The 22,661-nt window shown below is 41.9% G+C and overlaps 1 protein-coding gene across 3 annotated transcripts in view; it reads left to right on the forward strand.

Annotated features, from left to right (window-relative positions):
* Positions 1–2,051: 2,051 nt before the first annotated feature.
* The window catches only part of MND1 (meiotic nuclear divisions 1), a 114,691-nt gene continuing 94,081 nt past the window's right edge, over positions 2,052–22,661 (forward strand). The window contains exons 1-3 of one of the 3 annotated variants that reach the window (XM_027513482.1): positions 2,052–2,202; positions 7,285–7,350; positions 19,802–19,859. In XM_027513482.1, the coding sequence (XP_027369283.1) occupies positions 2,200–2,202; positions 7,285–7,350; positions 19,802–19,859 (127 nt within the window). In that variant the 5' untranslated portion in view covers positions 2,052–2,199. The remainder of the gene's footprint in view (positions 2,203–7,284; positions 7,351–19,801; positions 19,860–22,661) is intronic. The other 2 variants (XM_027513484.1, XM_027513481.1) reach the window with 2 other exon arrangements.

Raw genomic sequence — 22,661 nt, forward strand, 5'->3', positions numbered from 1 at the left:
GCAGGTTGCCATTTCCTCCTCCAGGGTATCTTCTTCACCCAGGGATCGAAACTGCATCTCCTGTGTCTCCTGCATTGGCGGGTGGATTCTTTATCACTGTACCACCTAGGAAGCCCTTTGAAAAATCTAGGGTATGGTGCATTAATTATACATTTTCTAGTACTAATATTAAAACATTAAATGGATAGCCGTTTATTATTTTAAAATCATCTTACATACCATCAACAGAATTATACTGAACTCTAGGAAAGACCAAATTAATGGAACTCGAAGTAATTCAATATATCCTTATCCTGCTTCTGTTAGAAGCAACAGGAGATGCTGTTACCGAGTCTAAGCTCATACTGCTCACTGCACAACATGCCAGTAATCAAGAGACAATGTGTTGGGGCGAGAAATTGGCTTTATTCAATAAAGTGACTTTATTCAAAAAGCCAGCAAACCGAGAAGATGGTGGGCTTGTGCCCCAAGGACCAATCGTGCCTGAGTTAGAATTCAGGTTCCTTTTCTACTAAAGGGCTTCCCTGGTGGCTCAAAGGTTAAAGCGTCTGCCCGCAATGTGGGAGACCTGGGTTCGATCCCTGGGTCGGGAAGATCCCCTGGAGAAGGAAATGGTAACCCACTCCAGTATTCTTGCCTGGAGAATCCCATGGACAGAGGAGCCTGGTGGGCTACAGTCCACAGGGTCGCAAAGAGTCGGACACGACTGAGCGACTTCACTTTTCTACTAAAAGGAGAGGGAGTAAAGTCAAACGCTTCCTGGTTTCCATCAGCCTCTGGAAAGTGTGAAAGTCTCTCAGTCATGTCTGACTCTTTGTGACTCCAAGAACTGTAACTGTAGTTCACCAGGCTCCTCTGTCCATGGACTTCTCCAGGCAAGAATCCTTGATGGATTGCCATTCATTCCCTTCTCTAGGGGATATCGGAGAAGGCAATGGCACCCCACTCCAGTACTTTTGCCTAGAAAATCCCATGGACGGAGGAGCCTGCTAGGCTGCAGTCCATGGGGTCGCTAGAGTCAGACACGACTGAGCGACTTCACTTTTACTTTTCACTTTCATGCATTGGAGAAGGAAATGGCAACCCAGTCCAGTGTTCTTGCCTGGAGAATCCCAGGGACGGGGAAGCCTGGTGGGCTGCCGTCTATGGGGTCACACAGAGTCGGACACGACTGAAGCGACTTAGCAGCAGCAGCAGCTAGGGGATATGCCTGACCCAGGGACCCAACCTGAGTCTCCTGCACTTTAAGCAGAGTCACCAGGGGTGTGTTAATTTCTTCCTTCTTGCAGTCATTCACAGGTGGGTCTGCTCAGGAGGTTTCCAGTGAGTTTAACATTGGTATTTTAGTTTAATGCTCATTACCTGGGAAGCAAGGTTCCCAGAGATGAGTCATTATACCCAGTTGAGCTTATAGGCAACATCCCTTTAGTTATTAATTTATAGTAAGATTCAAAGGTTCGTCCCTATTACAATGCAAATTTCTAGTGAAATCATTATACTTTAAAATGGTTCAAGATAATACAATTTTCAGAATAACTGAAAAATCAGTTAATTTTCTAGCACCTTGTCAAATAATGAGGTAGCATATTTTTGACTTTTGATTTGAAATTCACTCTCTTGTATTAAAAAAAAAAACCTAAAAGAAAGGCAAACATATAAACAAGGGAATTTTTAAAATCTGCAAAAGCAGTGCATAGCGGTAAAAGCTGGAGCATAAAATTAAGAGGAAAGAAAATCCGCCCCAGACCAGGCAAATCCGGATGGACGGAGGCAGTATTTCCTGCCCAGCGGCCAAAAGGCATCAGTTTCTTAAGGCAAACTTGGGGCGGTTTCCGCTGAGTGAAGAATGACGTCAAAGGCGAGGGCTCAAGACTTCCTCGGAAAAAAAAGTGGGATTACACTCAGCACCGAGGACGGAAAACGGAAGCAGCTGTGAGAGCCTGTCGGCCAGCCACTGGAGCGCTGACGGGCGGGACCAAGCAGGCCCCGCCCCCAGGATAGGCCCCGCCCACCCCGACCGGCCGCTCGCCGCCGCCGCCAGGGGTCGCTGCGCGCCGCAGGAGCGAGGGCTGGTCTTTCTTCCCCCTCCTCGCTGCTCCGCCCGCGGGGCGGTGTAGGCGCCAAAATCAAACCCAGCCGAGCCGGCCCCGCCCCTCGCCGCGTGCCGGTCCCGCCGCCGGAAGACGAGCCGCCGGCGCCATGGTAAGAGCCGGAGGCGCGTTTCCCGGTCCACTTGCTCCCCGAGGTCCGGCCGCTTAATCCTCCGGCCGTGTGGGACCCCGGCCTGGCTGGCTCTGGGCTCCTGGGGTGGCTGCAGGAGCCGGCTCCCCGGCCGGGTCAAACGCCGCGTCCGTCCTGCGCTTTCCGGCTGCCGTTGCCCTAGTCCAAGGCAGGCATGCAGCTCCGGGACCCCCGCTTTATGCCCCCCGCGCCCTCCCGGGCGGGTTAGATTAAACGCGGAGCGTTCGAGAACGTGCCCCGAGTATCTCACAGGCTCAGCAGTCTGTCAGCAAGGCCAAGAGTCGCTTCAGAAGCCGTGTCCGGGCTCCCCGCCTCCGGCCTCCAGAAGGCGCCGCCCCCGCTTGAGAATCTTGGGGGAAGCGGCATTGAGGGCCCAAGGGCTTCGCTTGATCCCTGACGATTATTGGTTTTGTGCATTGTAGCCTGTAGAGCACATTTCAGAATTCCTCACAGTTTCTAAAGTGACCTAAAGAATCCCCACTTTATATGCCAGTTAGAGGATTTCTGTGAAAATGCTCCTTTTTTACTGAAGGGCAGGACTCACTTCTAAAGTTGCTGTATTAGGGAAGCACCCGGGCTTCCCCGGTGGCTCAGACTGGGAAGAATCTGCCTACAATGCAGGAGACCCGGGTTGGACCCCTGGGTGGGAAAGCCACCCCCCCCACCCCACCCTCCAGAGAAGAGAATGGCAACCCACTCCAGTGTTCTTGGCTGGAGAATGCCATGGACAGAGGAGCTTGGCGGGCTGCAGTCCATTGGGTGACAGAGTCTGACACGGCTGAGCACGCTCATGAAACTGCACAGACTTGGTCAGACGTGGTCTTGTGTGGCCCAGTGAGTTCTGTCTTGGTTAGGTTCCAAACCATCTCTTTGTTTTTGCGAGTTTAATGTCTTTCTGCTCATCAAATCATTTTCATAAACCTTCAGAGTTTCTACTCTCGCTGCCCCCCCCCCGCCCCTTTCTGTTAGCAGAGAATCAACGTCTAATGAAATGGATCAAAGATTTTACTTTCGTATTTAAGTGGCCGTTATTTTGCCAAGCTAGTGGTGGATGGGGATCTAGGTTGTTCAGTGTTTATTTGAAGGTAATTGTCCAGATGTAATCATAACTGATAACGGCTTCTTTGTGGTTAGACTAACAGCCCAGCCACCTGGGCATACAATGATGTAGGAAGCCAAACAAGCACACACTTAAATCTGGTACCAATGCGCCCTCATAGATTTCTGTTTATAGTTACTAGCCAGATACAACTGACTACTGCGTTAACTTTTTTTGTTTTTGTTTTTTTACCGACTGACTCTACACCTGCATCACCTTCTAATAGTAAATGGTTTAATTTGCCTTTAACTCTTTTCTGATGTTTACCTCTGGTAATGGAGAAACATGAAACAAAATTTTTTGTAAGAGACATATTCCCACTTTTCATGTATCATTAAGAAATAAGTTTAGTGTTATACAAAGATAACCTTTCTTCTCTTTCCTGATTGTTAATTAATTGCTGGTTGCTTCAGTTTGGTTATGCTTGCTGGGTAGACAATTGTTTTAAGTCCAAGCATGTTTTTGAAATTAGAGATAGGTGTTGTGGTCTGCCACTTATGAGGGCAGCAGCTATCATCTGCTTTTAATTTTTCAAAATCTTACTAGTGATCAACAGGGCTGACTTTAGGATTTCTTTTTTTTTTTTTTTTTGGACTGCACAGCATGTAGGATCTTAATTCCCTGACAAGGAATCGAAACTGCCTCCTGCAGTGGAAGCACTGGGTCCCAAATCACTGGCCTTTCAGGGAATTCCTGACTTTAGGATTTTTTTAACTTATAATAAGAGAAGATTCCTTTCATTTTCCTAAAGTCAAGTGTTGAGTGAATCTCTAACTTACACTTTGAGGAGATTTCCTTTCATCTTAAATTTTACGTGAGCCCTTGTTGATTTTTTTGGAGAAATTTCTAAATGTGAAGTAATGTGGCATCCTTTTACATTAGTTATTTTAACTCTGGCCATGATACTCTCCTACCGTGGTTAGTAATAAACATTCTTTGTAGTGGTTAAGGTGGATGAATAAATTAGCCTGAAACCAATGTTAACGGATGATAACGTGTGTGCATGCTAAGTCGCTTCAGTTGTGTCCGACTCTTTGTGACCCCATGCATCGTAGCCCGCCAGGCTCCTCTGTCCGTGGGATTCTCCACGCAAGAATACTGGAGTGGGTTGCCATGCCCTCCTCCGGGGATTTCCTGACCCAGGGAACAAAGCCGTGTGTCCTGTGTCTCCTGCGTTGACAGGCAGGATCTTTTCCATTGGTGCCACCTGGGGAGCTCCTCCGTGTTTCTTGAGTCACTTTCATAAGCTGCTGAGCTGAGTGATAAGCGCTTTCCTCAAACTGTGCCCTCAGGACGCTAGGTTCTCCCCATTGCCTGCCTCTGCGTGGCAAATTCTTGCGGAGCCCAGGCTCTCTCAAGGAACAGTTTATAACACCAACGTGTTAGGAGCTTTTTCGAAAAGCATTAGATCTCTTTCCAGTGATGCAGCCACAGACTGAAGCCCTAGGAGCCCCGCAGTGCCCCTAACTTAACCTCCAGATTCTAGGCTGAGAAAAACTTTTCTCAATCCTGGGGCACATATAATCCCATAATAGCCCCCGTTTCCCCCTACCCCTGTGTGCCCTTCCCTCCTCCTCCCCAATGGCAGCTGCTAGTTTGTTCTCTTTATCTGGGAGTCTGCTGCTTTTTTGTTTTGTTGACTAGTTGTATTTTCTAGATTCCACATTTAGGTGTTATCATATATTGTTTGTCTTTCTTTGGCTTATTTCACTTAGCCTTCCAAGTCAGTCCATGTTGCTGCTTTTTTATGATCGAGTCATAAGAGTCTGTGTGTGTGTGTGTGTGTGTGTGTGTGTGTGTGTATACACCACATCTTTATCCATTCATCCTTGAGGGACACAGGTTACTTCCATATCTTGGCAAATGTAAATAATGCTACGATGAGCATTGGGGTGCGTGTATCTTTTTGAATTTGTGCTTCTTTGGGATATATACACACAGGAGTGGAATTGCTGGATTATATTTTTAGTTTTTTGAGAAAGCCCTGTACTGTTTTCCACAGTTTTTGCACCAGTATACATTCCCACTGAAGTATACGAGGGTTCCCTTTTCCCCACATCCTCACCAGCATTTGTTATTCGCCGCGGTCTTTTTGATAATGGCCGTTCTGACAGGTGTGGTGAGTATCTCACTGTGGTTTTGATTTGCATGAGAGGAAAGTGTTTTAGGTAGAACAGCATTTTGTAAAAGCACAGAGGGAATTCCCCGGTGGTCCAGTGGTTGGGAATCTGTGCTTTCGCTGCAGAGGGCCCAGGTTCAATCCCAGGTCACACAAGCTGCGCCTTATGGCACGGGACCCAAAAAAGGCACAGAAATGGGAAAGAGCATGCTGCAGGTGGAGAACTACAAGTGGTTTTTGTATTACAGCTTAACTTGCGTAGCTTTTCGTGTTATGGTAAACTTGAGGTGGGGAGTGGACCTGTGAGAGGTAGGTTGGGGTCAGATGGTAGAGAGCCTTGTCTGTCATTCGAGGGTGACTGGATACTCCTGGATGCTTGGCAGCCACTGAAAAGTTTTAAGCAAGGGAGAGGCATCGTTAGATTTGCCTTTTGACAGCATGGAATGTGGCCTTGGAGGGACAGAGTGTGGTGAGCAGACTGCAGATCTAAAGTAGGCCTGAGCTTAGGTGGAGGCATGAGGGGTGGAGCAGACAGGATAGATTTGAGAAACAGCTTAGCACGGAGATTGGCAGGACTTGGTAACTGGTTGGATGTGAAATGGAGATGAAGGAGTCTAGGGTGATGGCCAGGCCTCTGGCTTGGGTAACAAGTGGCGTTGAACTGAACTCAGGATCCAGAAGAGCAGGTTTGGAAGGAGGTGTGGGAGAGGAAGAGGTCAGTTTAGACTTCAAGTTTGAGGCTGTTCAGCAGGCAGGTAATTAAATGTGATTGGAGTTCAGGCCCCCATCTAGCCCAGGGATGTAAAGGTTTGAGGTCTTAGCATGAAAACAGGTAAGATCAAAGAAAGAATATGAGGGGATCAATAGAGAAAGAACCTGGGGAACTGCAGTATTTGAGAATGAACAGAGGGAAAAGAGAGAAATATTAACTTTGAAGCTACTTATTTTACCTATACAATCATCAAGGAACACTGGATAATTTGCTGTGAAAATGAGTGTGTGTGTTTCTAGGCCGTATATTCTGGAATGCATTCACAACGGCAATTCCAAATTCCTTTCTTAACTTCAGATTGGCTAAAGAGTAGGATAATAATCTCCTGAAGTAGGCTTTTATTTTCTACTTGCATATGTTTTCCTTCCTCCTGTCTGCCCTCCACAATGCCATGTTACTCTGACTCTCTGTTTTAGAAATTGCCCTGTCGCTTCTCAGTTGCCTGGACAGTCAGCCTGCTGTAATCTGGCCCCAGACAACCTCTCTCATCTCATCTGCCACTCCCTGTACACCCTCATTCGTTTGATAAGCATCCCTAAGTGTTTGTCTCTCTGGAGCATTCCATGAACTTCCATAACCCTGTGCCTGTGTGTGGTCTGTCCAGGATACCCTCTTCACTGTTTCTCAACTTGCCAAAATCCCGCTTATCTCTTGCCTCCCGAGCTAACCCTTCTCTCTTTCCTGGGTAGAATTAATTCATTCTGTCTTGGATAGCAATTTATGCATGTACCTGTTCATCAATGAGAAGCATTTTATGGCTGTTTATTTTCTTTGAGAGATTAACTCTTTTGAAGGTAGATACAGTGATTTATTGATCACTTGATACATATTGAATTTCTACAAAATGCCAGACTGTCTCAGCCACAGTTGTTGTTGTTATAGTGGCAGCACCTACCACGAGGCCTGGCTATGAGATTTATTAACCCTCTTGTCTCAGACGAGATCGTGCATTATTTCTAATAATGTTTCGAACCAAGTTGTCTTAAAAAGCATGGGTTTTTGGTTTTAAAGCAGTTTACTTTTTAACTTTTATGCCTAACTTTTGTGCTTTAGTCGAAGAAAAAAGGACTAAGTGCAGAGGAAAAGAGAACCCGCATGATGGAAATATTTTATGAGACGGTAAGTTGTTTCCCTTAAGATTTTTAGTACTTTGTGCAATTTTCTCTGTAAGTATATGCCATCCAGTGTTAACTGTACCTTTTCACTAGAAATCAATACCGACCAATTTCCTGAAGAATGAGTAAAATTCAGCCAACATTTGTGGTTCCTGTGGGCTGTGGAGCATGAAAGAACCCTATCCCAGTGTTTGTAGAGTCTCTCCTATTCAGGGGCTTCCCTGATAGCTCAGTTGGTAAATAGCTCCTGCCTGCAATGCAGGAGACCTAGGTTCGATTCCTGGGTCGGGAAGACCTCCTGGAGAAGGAATAGGCTACCCACTCCAGTATTCTTGGTCTTCCCCTGTGGCTCAGCTGGTAAAGAATCCGCCTGCAATGCGGGAGACCTGGGTTCAATCCCTGGGTTGAGAAGATCCCATGGAGAAGGGAACGGTACCCACTCCAGTATTCTGGCCTGGAGAATTCCATGGACTCTACAGTCCATGGACTCGCAAAGAGTCAGACACGACTGAGCGACTTTCACTTTTCTATGCAGACTGCCCTACCCTCTGGCACCATAATTTTTTTTATCTTTATATTGGAGCATAGTTGACTAACAGAGCTGTGTGAGTTTCAGGTACAGCAGAGTGATTTGTTTATACATATACAGGGATCTCCCTTACGGCATAGAGGGACAACTGCTTAGATGGACTCCTGTGCCAAACACTGCAGGAGCATGAGTCTCAATGCAGTGGCTCAGGAAAGGCTTCACAGCACCTTTAAAACGGGAAGGGTGGTGTTTGCTAAGCAGATGATCAGAGAAGTTGTGGACAGAAGAAACTTGTGTTACTGCTTGGTCTCACATCTTGTTTTTTTCACATTAATTATGCTGCTGTATATTGTTCACTTATATCTGGATATGAGATTTATTAATAGTAATAACAGCCCCAAAATATGTATTAAGGACTTAGAACAAGGTTGGAAACTTTTCTAGAATCTGTAGACATAACAATGAAGTAGATGGACAAAGGCCATGCCCTCATGGAGCTTCGATTCTAATTCAGGGAAGCAGAAAAGTAATGCTAATGTTTTGATGTTCCTGAAACAGGGTAACAGTGTAATAGAGTCTAACGGGATGCAAGGAAGACACTCTTCTAAGTACTTTGCACATATGAGCTCATTTAATCCTTACAATTACCTCAGGAAGGAACAGACTGCATTATCAGATCAGATCAGTCGCTCAGTCGTGTCCGACTCTTTGCGACCCCATGAAATCACAGCACGCCAGGCCTCCCTGTCCATCACCAACTCCCGGAGTTCACTCAGACTCACGTCCATCGAGTCAGTGATGCCATCCAGCCATCTCATCCTCTGTCGTCCCCTTCTCCTCCTGCCCCCAATCCCTCCCAGCATCAGAGTCTTTTCCAATGAGTCAACTCTTCGCATGAAGTGGCCAAAGTATTGGAGTTTCAGCTTTAGCATCATTCCTTCCAAAGAAATCCCAGGGCTGATCTCCTTCAGAATGGACTGGTTGGATCTCCTTGCTGTCCAAGGGACTCTCAAGAGTCTTCTCCAACACCACAGTTCAAAAGCATCAATTCTTCAGCGCTCAGTCTTCTTCACAGTCCAACTCTCACATCCATACATGACCACAGGAAAAACCAGAGCCTGGACTAGGGTTGCATTATATTGTCCCTGTTTTATAGGTACAGAATCCAGAGGTGTAGGAAGTTTAGTTCATTTGCCCTAGAGCTAGTAGGTGATGGAGCTAAGATTCTAACCTGGGTGTCTAGCTACAGCATCATTAAACACTGTGGTGTACTACTGACCTGGGCAAGGATTTGTTGAGGGAATGGTTTCAAGGATTAACTTTTGCCATATAATCCTAGATTTTAAAACACACAATTCATATTTTTTTCACAATTTATTATGACCTTAATATCTAATTACTGATAACAGTGCTTTCTAGATGTTTTTGTCATCAAGTGATGTCAAAGTATTTTGTGCCTTAGTTGTCAAATATTGATGCAAAGAAAATTATAACATGATTTGTAAATCTACAACTACAGCATAAAAATAACTGCCATGGATTGTTACCCCTTTTGTTGATAACAATCTGTACAAATAGTTCAGTAATTTTAACATCATAGGTCCAACGTATTTAAACTTGTAGATCGTGTTTTATAGAAACTAACTTAAGACTTGGAGTATGGGAGACAGACGAAAAATATGCTACAGATAAACTTGTTACAAAGCTTCTGGCTGGATAAACAAGTATGAAATAAACCCACAGTCCCTTGTCTACAGAACAAGAGTCCAGTAAGCCCTGAAAACTAAAAAGTGCTTTAACAAGCTAGCCAAACCTAACCCTGACTAACATAAGACGGTCACATTTATTATCTGAATATTTGTATGTTTTGCTGCAGAAATGTTCATATGTGATATACTGTAAGTGTTCTGCCATACACTATATGTGTCCCGTATTACCCTTCTAAACTTCAGAAAGTTCCAGTCAGGAGCACAGCTTTCTCCAAAACTGTGGCACGAACTATAGACCTTTGAGTTTTATAGCTATCATCCACATATGAAAAATGGAGTATTCTTTGAAATGTCGACGTAACCTAAGCCTTAAGTCTCTTGACTACATTCATATTTAAATGCTTTAAAGCATACATTATATAAATTAATGCCTACATTTTATTAACCCAGTTATGGGCAGCTCCATATAGCGTGATGATAGTTCAGAGCTTATGTATTACTTTTCTTCAGTGATTAAATGCAACTCATACTAGCAGACTGGATACTTTAAAGGAGGAAGGAGCACGTCAGCCACTTTTTGTATTTTCTCAGTTTTCCACAGAATACACCACTGAATTAATTTTAATTCTGCTAATGCGTATTAGGCATGTACATCTTCTGTGTGATGCTAATGTAACAAAGATAAATAAGGCAGCAAAGGCCTTCCCTTTAGGAGGACACGGATGCTTTTCTGTCTCTGAAAGACTTATCTTATTGTCCCCTTTCCATGGTCATGTATCAAAATCTGAAACATGGATTAATTAATCCATTCAGCAAATAAGCATCTATTAATTTCCAGGCATAGTTCTAGATACATTATTGAACAAAATAGAAAAAAACATACTGTTTTTATCATTTAACATTTCAGTGGCCCTTAGATTTCCACCTCAGTGTGGATAGCAGGGTCTTCCCAGGTGGCTCAGTGGTAAAGAAATCACCTGCTGATGCAAGAGACCCAGGTTCAATCCCTGGGTCAGGAAGATCCCTGGAGGAGGAAATGGCAGCCCACTCCAGGATTCTTGCCTGGGAGATCCCATGGGCAGAGGAGCCTGGCGGGCTTCAGTCCATAGGGTCAGAAAGAGCTGGACATGACTGAGCACACAGGCGCACACGTGGGCATCACGTTCAGTCTGCTTCAGTGTGGAGTGTGTCACCAGACTCCTTTATTCAGTTGTGTACTTCTCATTTCCAAGCCGGTTGGTGATCATTTATTTGTGTTATGGTTTCTCCATATGTATATAAGGATTCCTCCATACACATACATATTAATACGTATGCACACACTTTGCCTCACTTGATAGCGTTATGTTGGTAACTTAATTGAAAGATAGTATAATCTGCAAGTTTTCAAATACCGCTGGGTAGTATCCAGTATAGAATATTATCTTGAGGCTCTGAAAGATTAAATATGATGCCATACTATTTCATTTTTCATGTTCTTGCCAGAAAACTTTAGTCTTTAATATCAGGCTCACCATAGTGATTTCTTCCTGGATTGTGCCTGACTCAGATTTAGAGTTCTTGACCCTATCCCTGACTTGTTGTGGAAGCTTGCATAAGTTAATGTTGCACATATAAATCAGTTAAATAATGGTAGGTATAATTATGGTAGATGCAAATAATGATAGCTATAGTGTATAATTTTTTTTTAATGTGATATGTTTTTCTATAGGAGTAATATCAGAAAGGCCTACCATTTGTGGTAAACCAATGACATTCTTATTTCCTTTTACAAGGAGTTATCAATGCAGCACATCTCGTTATTTGCATAGATAGTGCTTTATTCCTATAATGGGTAAAAGGTAAAATAATTATAGTAGGTTTTTTTTAAGTAAATCTAAGGTTAGATTAATAAAAATTTCTCTTGTGGTTTTGGTAGTGTCTATGTATGTTTATGTAAACATAACTGTTTATGTATACATTTATGAACTTTACTGAAATTTTTTTAGGTCTGGGGTAAATAATTCAACAGTAGTTCTCAGACATTAATATATAAATATTCACCTCAAATGCACATAGCTGGTTAGCCATTTGTTTATGTTTTTATTTTTTTATGATATGTTCGTGTAATGTTGGGGCTTCCCTATACTGCTACTACTACTACTAAGTCGCTTCAGTCGTGTCCGACTCTGTGCGACCACAAAGACGGCAGCCCACGAGGCTCCCCCGTCCCTGGGATTCTCCAGGCAAGAACACTGGAGTGGGTTGCCATTTCCTTCTCCAATGCATGAAAGTGGAAAGTGAAAGTGAAGTCGCTCAGTCATGTCCGACTCTTAGCGACCCCATGGACTGCAGCCCACCAGGCTCCTCTGTCCATGGGATTCTCCAGGCAAGAGAACTGGAGTGGGGTGCCACTGGGGCTTCCCTATAGTCAGACAGTGAAGAATCTGCTTGTAGTGCAGGAGACCTGGGTTCAATCCCTGGGTCAGGAAGATCCCCTGGAGAAGAAAATGACAATCTACCTCAGTATTCTTGCCTGGAAAACTCCATGGACAGAGGAGCCTGGAGAGCTACAGTCCATGGAGTTGCAGAGTCAGCCATGACTAAGTGACTAACACTATTACTACTATACAAGTCTCTGCTCTTTTTCAAATTCTTTCTCCATTCAGGTTATTACGGAATATTGAGCAGAGTTCCTTATGCTGTACAGTTGCTTCTTGTTGGTCATCTCTTTTAAATGTAGTAGTGTGTATGTGTCAGTCCCAAACTCCAGTCTGCCCCTCCTCTCCACCCTTCCCCCAGTAACCATAAGTTTGTTTTCTAAGTCTGTGAGTCTGTTTCTGTTTTGTAAATAAGTTCATTTGAATCTTTTTTTTTAGATTGCCCCTATAAGCAGCATCGTATGATACCTATGACATTTGTCTTTCTTTGTCAGACCTATTTCATTTAGTATGATTATCTCTAGGTCCATCCATGGTGCTGCAAATGACATTATTTCATTCTTTTTAATGGCCAAGTAATATTCCGTTGTATATATGTACTACATCTTGTTTATCCATTCATCTCTCAGTGGACATTTAGGTTGCTTCCATGTCTTCTTGGCTATTGTAAACAGTACTGTAATGAATATTGGGGTGCATGTATCCTTTTGGGCCATGTTTTTCTCTGGATGTATGCCCAGGAGTGGGATTGCTGGATCATATGGTAGTTCTATCTTAGTTTCTTAGGGAACCTCCATGCTGTTTTCCATTATGGCATAATTATCTTTCTGAAGTATATATTTAATTGTGTCCACTTTTGCCTGAAAAAAATAATGATAATAGCTTACATCTATTGAGCTCTTCCTGGGTGCACACCACTGTTTTAAGCACTTGGTGTATTTATCTGATTTTATCATTTTTAACCCTCTGAAATCACTACTATTGTTATCCTCATTCTATAGACCTGGACTTCTGAGATAACAGCATAAAATACCAGCCCTGTGGCTCAAAAAAGAAGACATCTCAAATAAAGAAGTGATAGTAATGAAACTAGGATCAGATCAGATCAGTCGCTCAGTCGTGTCCGACTCTTTGCGACCCCATGAAATCACAGCACGCCAGGCCTCCCTGTCCATCACCAACTCCCGGAGTTCACTCAGACTCACGTCCATCGAGTCAGTGATGCCATCCAGCCATCTCATCCTCTGTTGTCCCCTTCTCCTCCTGCCCCCAATCCCTCCTGGCTTCAGAGTCTTTTCCAATGAGTCAACTCTTTGCATCAGGTGGCCAAAGTACTGGAGTTTCAGCTTTAGCATCATTCCTTCCAAAGAAATCCCAGGGCTGATCTCCTTCAGAATGGACTGGTTGGATCTCCTTGCAGTCCAAGGGACTCTCAAGAGTCTTCTCCAACACCACAGTTCAAAAGCGTCAGTTCTTCGGCGCTCAGCTTTCTTCACAGTCCAACTCTCACATCCATACACGACCACAGGAAAAACCATAGCCTTGACTAGATGAACCTTTGTTGGCAAAGCAGTGTCTCTGCTTTTGAATATGCTATCTAGGTTGGTCATAACTTTCCTTCCAAGAAGTAAGCATCTTTTAATTTCATGTCTGCAGTCACCATCTGCAGTGATTTTGGAGCCCAGAAAAATAAAGTCTGACACTATTTCCACTGTTTCCCCATCTATTTCCCATGAAGTGATGGGACCAGATGCCATGATCTTCGTTTTCTGAAGCCAAACTTTAAGCCAACTTTTTCACTCTCCACTTTCACTTTCATCAAGAGGCTTTTTAATTCCTCTTCACTTTCTGCCATAAGGGTGGTGTCATCTGCATATCTGAGGTTATTGATATTTCTCCCGGCAGTCTTGATTCCGGCTTGTGTTTTTTCCAGTCCAGCGTTTCTCACGATGTACTCTGCATAGAAGTTAAATAAACAGGATGACAATATACAGCCTTGACGTACTCCTTTTCCTATTTGGAAGCAGTCTGTTGTTCCATGTCCAGTTCTAACTGTTGCTTCCTGACCTGCATACAGATTTCTCAAGAGGCAGGTCAGGTGGTCTGGTATTCCCATGTTTTTCAGAATTTTCCACAGTTGATTGTGATCCACACAGTCAAAAGCTTTGGCCTAGTCAATAAAGCAGAAATAGATGTTTTTCTGGAATTTTCTTGCTTTTTCCATGATCCAGCAGATGTTGGCAATTTGATCTCTGGTTCCTCTGCCTTTTCTAAAACCAGCTTGAACATCAGGAAGTTCATGGTTCACATATTGCTGAAGCCTGGCTTGGAGAATGTTGAGCATTACTTTACTACCGTGTGAGATGAGTGCAATTGTGCGGTAGTTTGAGCATTCTTTGGCATTGCCTTTGTTTGGGATTGGAATGAAAACTGACCTTTTCCAGTCCTGTGGCCACTGCTGAGTTTTCCAAATTTGCTGGCATATTGAGTGCAGCACTTTCACAGCATCATCTTTCAGGATTTGGAATAGCTGAAGTGGAATTCCATCACCTCCACTAGCTTTGTTCGTAGTGATGCTTTCTAAGGCCCACTTGACTTCACATTCCAGGATGTCTGGCTCTAGGTCAGTGATCACAGCATCGTGATTATCTGGGTCATGAAGATCTTTTTTGTACAGTTCTTCTGTGTATTCTTGCCATCTCTTCTTAATATCTTCTGCTAGGTCCATACCATTTCTGTCCTTTAACAAGCCCACCTTCGTATGAAATGTTCCTTTGGTATCTCTGATTTTCTTGGAGACCTCTAGTCTTTCCCATTCTGTTGTTTTCCTCTATTTCTTTGCATTGATCACTGAAGAAGGCTTTCTTATCTCTTCTTGCTATCCTTTGGAACTCTGCATTCAGATGTTTATATCTTTCCTTTTCGCTTCTCTTCTTTTCACAGCTATTTGTAAGGCCTCCCCAGACAGCCATTTTGCTTTTTTGCATTTCTTTTCCATGGGGATGGTCTTGATCCCTGTCTCCTGTACAATGTCACGAACCTCATTCCATAGTTCATCACGCACTCTATCTATCAGATCTAGGCCCTTAAATCTATTTCTCACTTCCACTGTATTAATCATAAGGGATTTGATTTAGGTCATACCTGAATGGTCTAGTGGTTTTCCCTACTTTCTTCAATTTAAGTCTGAATTGGGCAATAAGGAGTTCATGGTCTGAGCCATAGTCGGCTCCTCGTCTTGTTTTTGCTGACTGTATAGAGCTTCTCCCATCTTCGGCTGCAAAGAATATAATCAATCTGATTTCAGTGTTGACCATCTGGTGATGTCCATGTATAGAGTCTTCTCTTGTGTTGTTGGAAGAGGGTGTTTGTTATGACCAGTCATTTTCTTTGCAAAACTCTATTAGTCTTTGCCTGCTTCATGCCGTATTCCAAGGCCAAATTAGCCTGTCACTCCAGGTGTTTCTTGACTTCCTACTTTTGCATTCCAGTCCCCTGTAATGAAAAGGACATCTTTTTTGGGTGTTAGTTCTAAAAGGCCTTGTAGGTCTTCATAGAACCGTTCAACTTCAGCTTCTTCAGCATTACTGGTTGGGGCATAGACTTGGATTACTGTGATATTGAATGGTTTGCCTTGGAAACGAACAGAGATCGTTCTGTCATTTTTGAGATTGCATCCAAGTACTACATTTCGGACTCTTTTGTTGACCATGATGGCCACTCCATTTCTTCTGAGGGATTCCTGCCCGCAGTAGTAGATATAATGGTCATCTGAGTTAAATTCACCCATTCCAGTCCATTTCAGTTCGCTGATTCCTAGAATGTTGACATTCACTCTTGCCATGTCTTGGAAGTTTGGAAGTTTGACCACTTCCAATTTGCTTTGATTCATGGATCTGACATTCCAGGTTCCTGTGCAATATTGCCCTTTACAGCATCGGACCTTGCTTCTATCACCAGTCACATCCACAGCTGGGTATTCTTTTTGCTTTGGCTCCATCCCTTCATTCTTTCTGGAGTTATTTCTCCACTGATCTCCAGTAGCACATTGGGCACCTACTGACCTGGGGAGTTTCTTTTTCAGTATCCTATCTTTTTGCCTTTTCATACTGTTCATGGGGTTCTCAAGGCAAGAATACTGAAGTGGTTTGCCATTCCCTTCTCCAGTGGACCACATTCTGTCAGAAAAAACTAGGATAGGATAGGATAGGATAAAAACCCAGGGAGGATCATCTGATTATAAAGACAGTGCTAAATACAGCCTCTTTACATTTGTCAGCCTGGGTGTGGTATAACATAGGGTTCCCCAGCCTCGGAGCTGGGCCACAGCAGGAGGTGAAGCAAGTGAAGCTTCTTCTGAAGCCTCGTCTAACCCTCCCCCTTGCTCTGCATCGCTCGTGTTACCTCCTAAACCCCATCTGTGGAATGATTGTCTTCCATGAAGCTGGTCCCTGGTGTCAAAAGGCTGAGAGCTGCTGGTGTAACACGTGATGTGATGCTCCCTGGACCTCCTTCCTTTATTCCAGGCGTTTGTGCCTGCCGCCGACAGGAAGTATGTTTGAGGTTTCTGCTCCTGTGTGGCAAAGCCAGGACTCAAACCCTGTCTCCTGGCTCCAGAGACTTTTCTTCACCATGTTGCTATATGGTGGCTTCATTTTCAGGTTAAAATCCAAACTTTCGACCTACAAAAATATTAATTTCCTATGTTTTATGTCTTGGCAGGATCTTCAAAGTCTAGCTTGGCCCAGTCTACTGGCTGTTTTCATTATTTACAAATATGACGTAGGTGGGGAAATGGCAAAATAAAATATGAAATTTAAAATAATGATAATACTTTCATTTTGGTAATGCAGACTCTCAGTGAAACACATGAAATATTGTGAGTTTTTTTTACCTGTTTGCCCTCTAAGTGAAATCTTACAAATCTTCCTTACATATAATGACTTAATAAAAGTCATTGGCAATCCAGAACATAGCCTCATAATTATGACTATTTATTCTGCTGAGTTGAAATATTTTTCCTATGGTCTCAGAGCCAGAAAAGTGTATTTAATTCCTACCAGGCAGTGGAAGGCTGGGGAGATTATTTTGTCCTTTATGATATTGTTAATTTTCTCAAATGCCAAAATTGCTGTTTCTGATTAAACATTTTCAACTCTGCTTTATATAACATTAAGACACTGATGACTAAGATGCTGTGACTGTAACAAGTATTAGCAGGTTAAAGAAGTTAAATAATTGGTTTTTATGTAAAGATAGAATTTATTGTATTAATTGACTGATTCCAGTTCATATATTCCTATACATTTTCATTCATATGAATTGTTGCTGTTGTTGTTTGGTCACTAAATTGTGTCCCTCTCTTTGTGACCCCGTGAATGGCAGCAGGCTGGGCTTCGCTGTCCTTCACTATCTCCCTGAGTTTGCTCGAACTCATGTCCATTGAGTCAGTGGTGCCATTCCAACCATCTCATCCTCTGTTGCCCCCTTCTGCTCCTGCCCTCAATCTTTCCCAGCATCACTGTCTTTTGCAGTGAGTCAGCTCTTTGCATCAGGTGGCCAAAGTTTTGGCGCTTCAGCTTCAGCAAAAGTCCTTCCAGATTCAGGGTTGATTTCCTTTAGGAATGACTGGTTTGATCTCATTGTTCATATGAATACATACATTATATGTTCATATATTCCTATTCGTTCACATGAATACATATATAGATTTATTTGAAGTTGCTAATGTAATAGAAAAAGAATTCTTTGCCTGTTACTCTTAGGAAGACGATGGCAACAATACAACTCAGAGACAGAGGACTGGTACCCAAAGTCTGTTTTACCTAATAGCTTTGTGGCTTTAAACAGATTATTTGACTGAAGAAGCAAAAGGCTAATAATAACTTGTACCTGCTTCACAGAGTTGGTATAGGGATTAAATGAAATCATCTGTGAAACATTATGATGCCCAGGTCATAAGTGCTTAATTAGAAGTTAATTTAGTATTATAACTGTGTGTCTTCAGTGGTATCTTTATTCATAGTTTTGATTTTGAAAGTTAGAACCATTGTGTTCTTTTCTTTATTATCTCTGTAATGTAGGGGAGAACCAATATTTACTTGGGACCATTTTCTTTGTTCTCTTAAATGACCACACTTCAGTTCTGAGGCTAGTTCTTTGCAAGCCTATTTCTTTACACAGCAACACCAGTGGGGCAGTTGGTATGTCTGGGGCTATTCCTTGATGACCACATGTAGGCAGATGTCTCAATGCATTCATGTTCTTTTTCCAGAGAATCTAAGGTATTTGCAAATAGGTTTGATTAATTGATTTTTTTAATGCATAAAAGGCCTAAAGTTAGTAAGTTATTGCATGTTCTCTGAGACTCTACAGAACTTTCTTTAAATAGTTGATCCCAGGTGTGCAAAATTTTGTTTCACAATCTATTAATAGGACCAGTGACTTAGTATTTTCTTGAATTTACTAAATCTTAAGTGTACTGAGATGAAGTTACTTTTTCCAGCATTTTATAATTGAAGATGAAAGAATTTCACAGTGAATACCTGTATGCCCACTCTAGATTCCACCATTAATATTTTATACTCTACTTGCTTTATCATATATATTCATCTATCCATTCCTTTATCCATCTGTCAGTTCATCTTTTTTTGCGGGGGTTGTATTTCTGGGGTACTGTTCTTTTGTCTGGTGTGTTTTGTGAATATTTTCTTCTGGTCTTTTCAGTTATAGTGCCCTTGAATGAGCATGTTTTAAATTTTTATGATGCCAAATTTGCATCCTATTGAAGTTATCAGTTCAAGTTTATATTAGGAGAAATAGATCCCAGATTTCCATAACAGTAATCACAATAATTCTAATTACTGAATACTTAAGTCTTCCCTGCCTCTGTTAAGGGGGCTTCCCTGGTGGCTCAGATGGTAAAGCATCTGTCTACAATGTGGGAGACCCGGGTTCGATCCCTGGGTCGGGAAGATCCCCTGGAGAAGGAAATGGCAATCCACTGCAGTACTATTGCCTGGAAAATCCCATGGACAGAGGAGCCTGGTAGGCTACAGTCCATGGGGTCGTGAAGAGTTGGACATGACTTCACTTTCACTTTCACTTTAAGTCTTTTCAAATGTTTCACTTCTATTATCCAAGTTCTTTTGACCTGTTCAACCAAAGCTTATTACAGGAAGAAAGGAGTGTTCTGCCTAGATTTGTTTTTCCAGCCGTAGGATTGAATATTCTATGTGTGTATCTTCCCCACAAGGTTTTGCTCTGCATGTGGTGGCATAGCCTGTATAGGTTAATGATGGATAGGCAGCCATGAATTGCATGATTTTCTTATTTAGGTCCAGCTCTTCCATGAAACCTTAAATGTAAACAAACCTTGACAGCTGTCTGTCTTAGTTAGAGCTGCTAAGTCTGTGATGTATGGTATATACTAAGCAAAGCACTATTTGTATTTTCTGTAAATCAAAGTGTCAGAGAAGCCAATTATCTCATGTTAACAAATGATTCATCATAACTAGATTTTATGCTTCATTGGGAAGATGTCCTTTATGTTCTGCCCTCCAGTTACTTTACGGGATTGTATGTTCATGCAAAATCTGTCCATTTTAAGTTCTGTTGAAGGTATTGAACAATATAATTACAATTTCTTCTAGCTCTACAATTCTTGATTCTATTTCACTGTTCTTTTCCAGGCATAGTTTTCTAATACAATATTTTATAAACATAATTATGGTGACTATAAATATATAGTAGAAAGTAAATAGATGTTTTTCATCTTTTTTTAACTCTTTTAAACAGAAAGATGTATTTCAACTAAAAGACATGGAGAAGATTGCTCCCAAAGAAAAAGGCATTAGTAAGTATCAAAGATGTGCCAGAATGTTTTGATGAATACTGGTTATCTTTCCTGCAAATCTTTCACTTCATGGAAGCATAAATTTCTAGAGATGAAGAATGTTTGTTAAAGTCCTTATATAAGGTTTCTGGGCCATGACCATGATTCTTGTGTTCGGAGTATCTGCTCTAGGAAAACTAAGGTGACATATACATGCATGCCTGTATGCACACACACACACATGTATAATACACGTAGTTATACACAAGCCCATTTATGTGTGTAATTGACTTCAAAAGAAGTAAAGCTGTTCATGTATGCTCTGGTCTTTGTTAATGGGATTTGCCTGGTGTGTCAGTGTTCTCCAGCTGCTGAAACAAATCACTGTAACTTGGTGGCTGAGCACAATGGAGATTTTACTCCCTCGTAGCCCTGGAGGCCAGAAACCTGAAGTAGAGGTGTCGGTGGGGCCGGTTCCTTCCGGAGGCTCTGAGGGAGTTTCCTCTTCACGCTTCTCTCCTGGCTTCTGGGAGTCACCAGCAGTGCTTGGCTTCTAGATGCATCATTCTAATCTCTGCCTCTGCCTTCACATGGCCTCCCCTTTTTTTCCCTCCCCTTCTGTGTCTTATAAGGACACGTTTCATTTGGGACCCACCCTAAATCCAGGATGATTTTATCATGAGACCCTTAATTACATCTGTATAGACCCTTTTCCAAATTAAGGTTGCATTCAGAGGTTCTGGGGTTTATCTTTTGAGGAGTCACTCTTAAGCCCATTATATATGATACATATATTTTTTAAACCTTACTTTTCTGATTGTATAAGCTATACATGTTTAACAGATTTGGAAGTTATATAAAGAATATAATGAAAATACAGTTGTTTATAATCCCTCTACTGACATTACCACTTTTTTTTAAGCTTTTCATTTTGTGTAGGCGTACAGGCAGTTAGCAGTGTGGTGGTAGTTTCAGGTGGACAGCAGAGGGACTCAGCCTTGTCTACATACATGTGTCTGCTCTCCCTGCAGACCCCTGCCCCTCCAGGCTGCCACGTAGCACTGGGAGAGTCCGTGTGCTCCGCAGTGGGTTCTTGTTGATTATCCGTTTTAAATGGAACAGTGTGTAGCGGCAAACGTCAGTGCATTCTCTGCCTCTGTATCTTTCTGTTTTGTAAGTTCATTTGTATCAGTTCTTTTTAGGGCCCACATATAAGGGATGTCATACGATATTTCTCCTTCTGACTTACTCACTCAGTATGACAATCTCTAGGTCCATCCATGTTGCTGCAAATGGCATTATTTCATTCTTTTTAATGGCTGGGTAAGATTCCATTGTATAAATGGTAACATGGTATATTTTGATGTCTTATTCTTAGCTTCTGTTTATCTGTGTTTGTGTTATATATCTGTCCATTTCTCAGAGAGGAAGCCATCCTGCAAATACTGTTTTGTGTTCATGTATTTTTTTCATATAACATTGTATCGTCTACCTATGTCATTTGCTTTAAAAAAAAAAATGATTTACAGCATCTGTATTTCCTAATATTTTTTCTGTGACCACCCATTGTGCCATAATTTGCTTAGCCCATTAGCTATTGTTGCCCATCTAGATGTGTTCCCAAATTTTCTTGCTAAAGTTAAGATAATTAGCATGTCATTCTTAAATTTTTTTCTAAATGACTTATTTTTTAGAGTATTTTTAGGTTCACAGCCAAACTGAGAGGAAGGTACAGTGTTTCTCATGTACTTCCTGCCCCCCACACATACACAGCTTCCCCTGTTATCAACACCACTCACCATCATGCATTTGTTACAGTTGATAACCTGCATAGACACGTCATAATCACACTGAATCCGTAATTTACATTACTAATCACTCTCAGTGTTGTGCATTTCTGTGGGCTTGTACACACGGATCCACGGTTATGATATCACATACAGTATTTTCCCTTCCCTAAAAATCCTGTGTGCTCTTCCACCTATTCATCCCTTCCTTTCCCCTTGCCGAAAACTTTTTTCCACATATTACTTCATTAGGAAACGTCCCTAGAAATAGAGGAGAAAGAGACTGTATAGTTTTAGGCTTTTTAGATGGATTCTTAAATTGCCTTCAGGAAAGGCTATTATACTCAAATTCATTTCTCAGAACTGTTACCATTTTTAGAAGTCTTTGACATTTCAGCTTGTACTTTTTTATAAATGAGGTTGAATGTTTTGCATTTGGTGGAGTTTTTTTTTTATTAAATCTTTTAAAGTTTTTAATGGATTTTATTAAATTTGGGGGTCTGCTCTAGGAAAAATTAAAACGGACTCTATGGATAATTTCTTGGTATAGTTCTATTAATAAAAAGTAAGAATGGGGACTTCCCTGGTGGTTCAGTGGTTAAGAATCTGGCTTGCAATGCAGGGGACTAGGGTTCAATCCCTGGTGGGGGAAGTAAGGTCCTACATGCCTAGGGGCACCCACATGACCAGCCCAACGAATGCAGCCAAGTAAACACTTAAAAAAAAATAAGAATGGTCTATGAATTTCAAACATTTGTGAAATATGACTTTGTATTTTTACATGGTATTTTTAAAACTCTTTTCTGATTTTCAATCTTACCCCTGACTATAACATCCAGTTTATTTCTTTATTGCTTAATTTTTCATAGTAGTTTTCTTTTAGTTTCCTTAGCAAATAAGTTAATGCATGTTTATTATTGGAAAAAAATAAGAAAAATGAGCAAAAAGAAGGAAATAAAAATTTCCCTCTTAACCTTACATTCTGCATAACTACTGTCACATTACTGAATACTGTCTTCTAACTTAGTTTTCTATA

The sequence above is a fragment of the Bos indicus x Bos taurus genome, chromosome 17 (assembly GCF_003369695.1).
Source record: "Bos indicus x Bos taurus breed Angus x Brahman F1 hybrid chromosome 17, Bos_hybrid_MaternalHap_v2.0, whole genome shotgun sequence".
Lineage (NCBI taxonomy): Eukaryota > Metazoa > Chordata > Mammalia > Artiodactyla > Bovidae > Bos > Bos indicus x Bos taurus.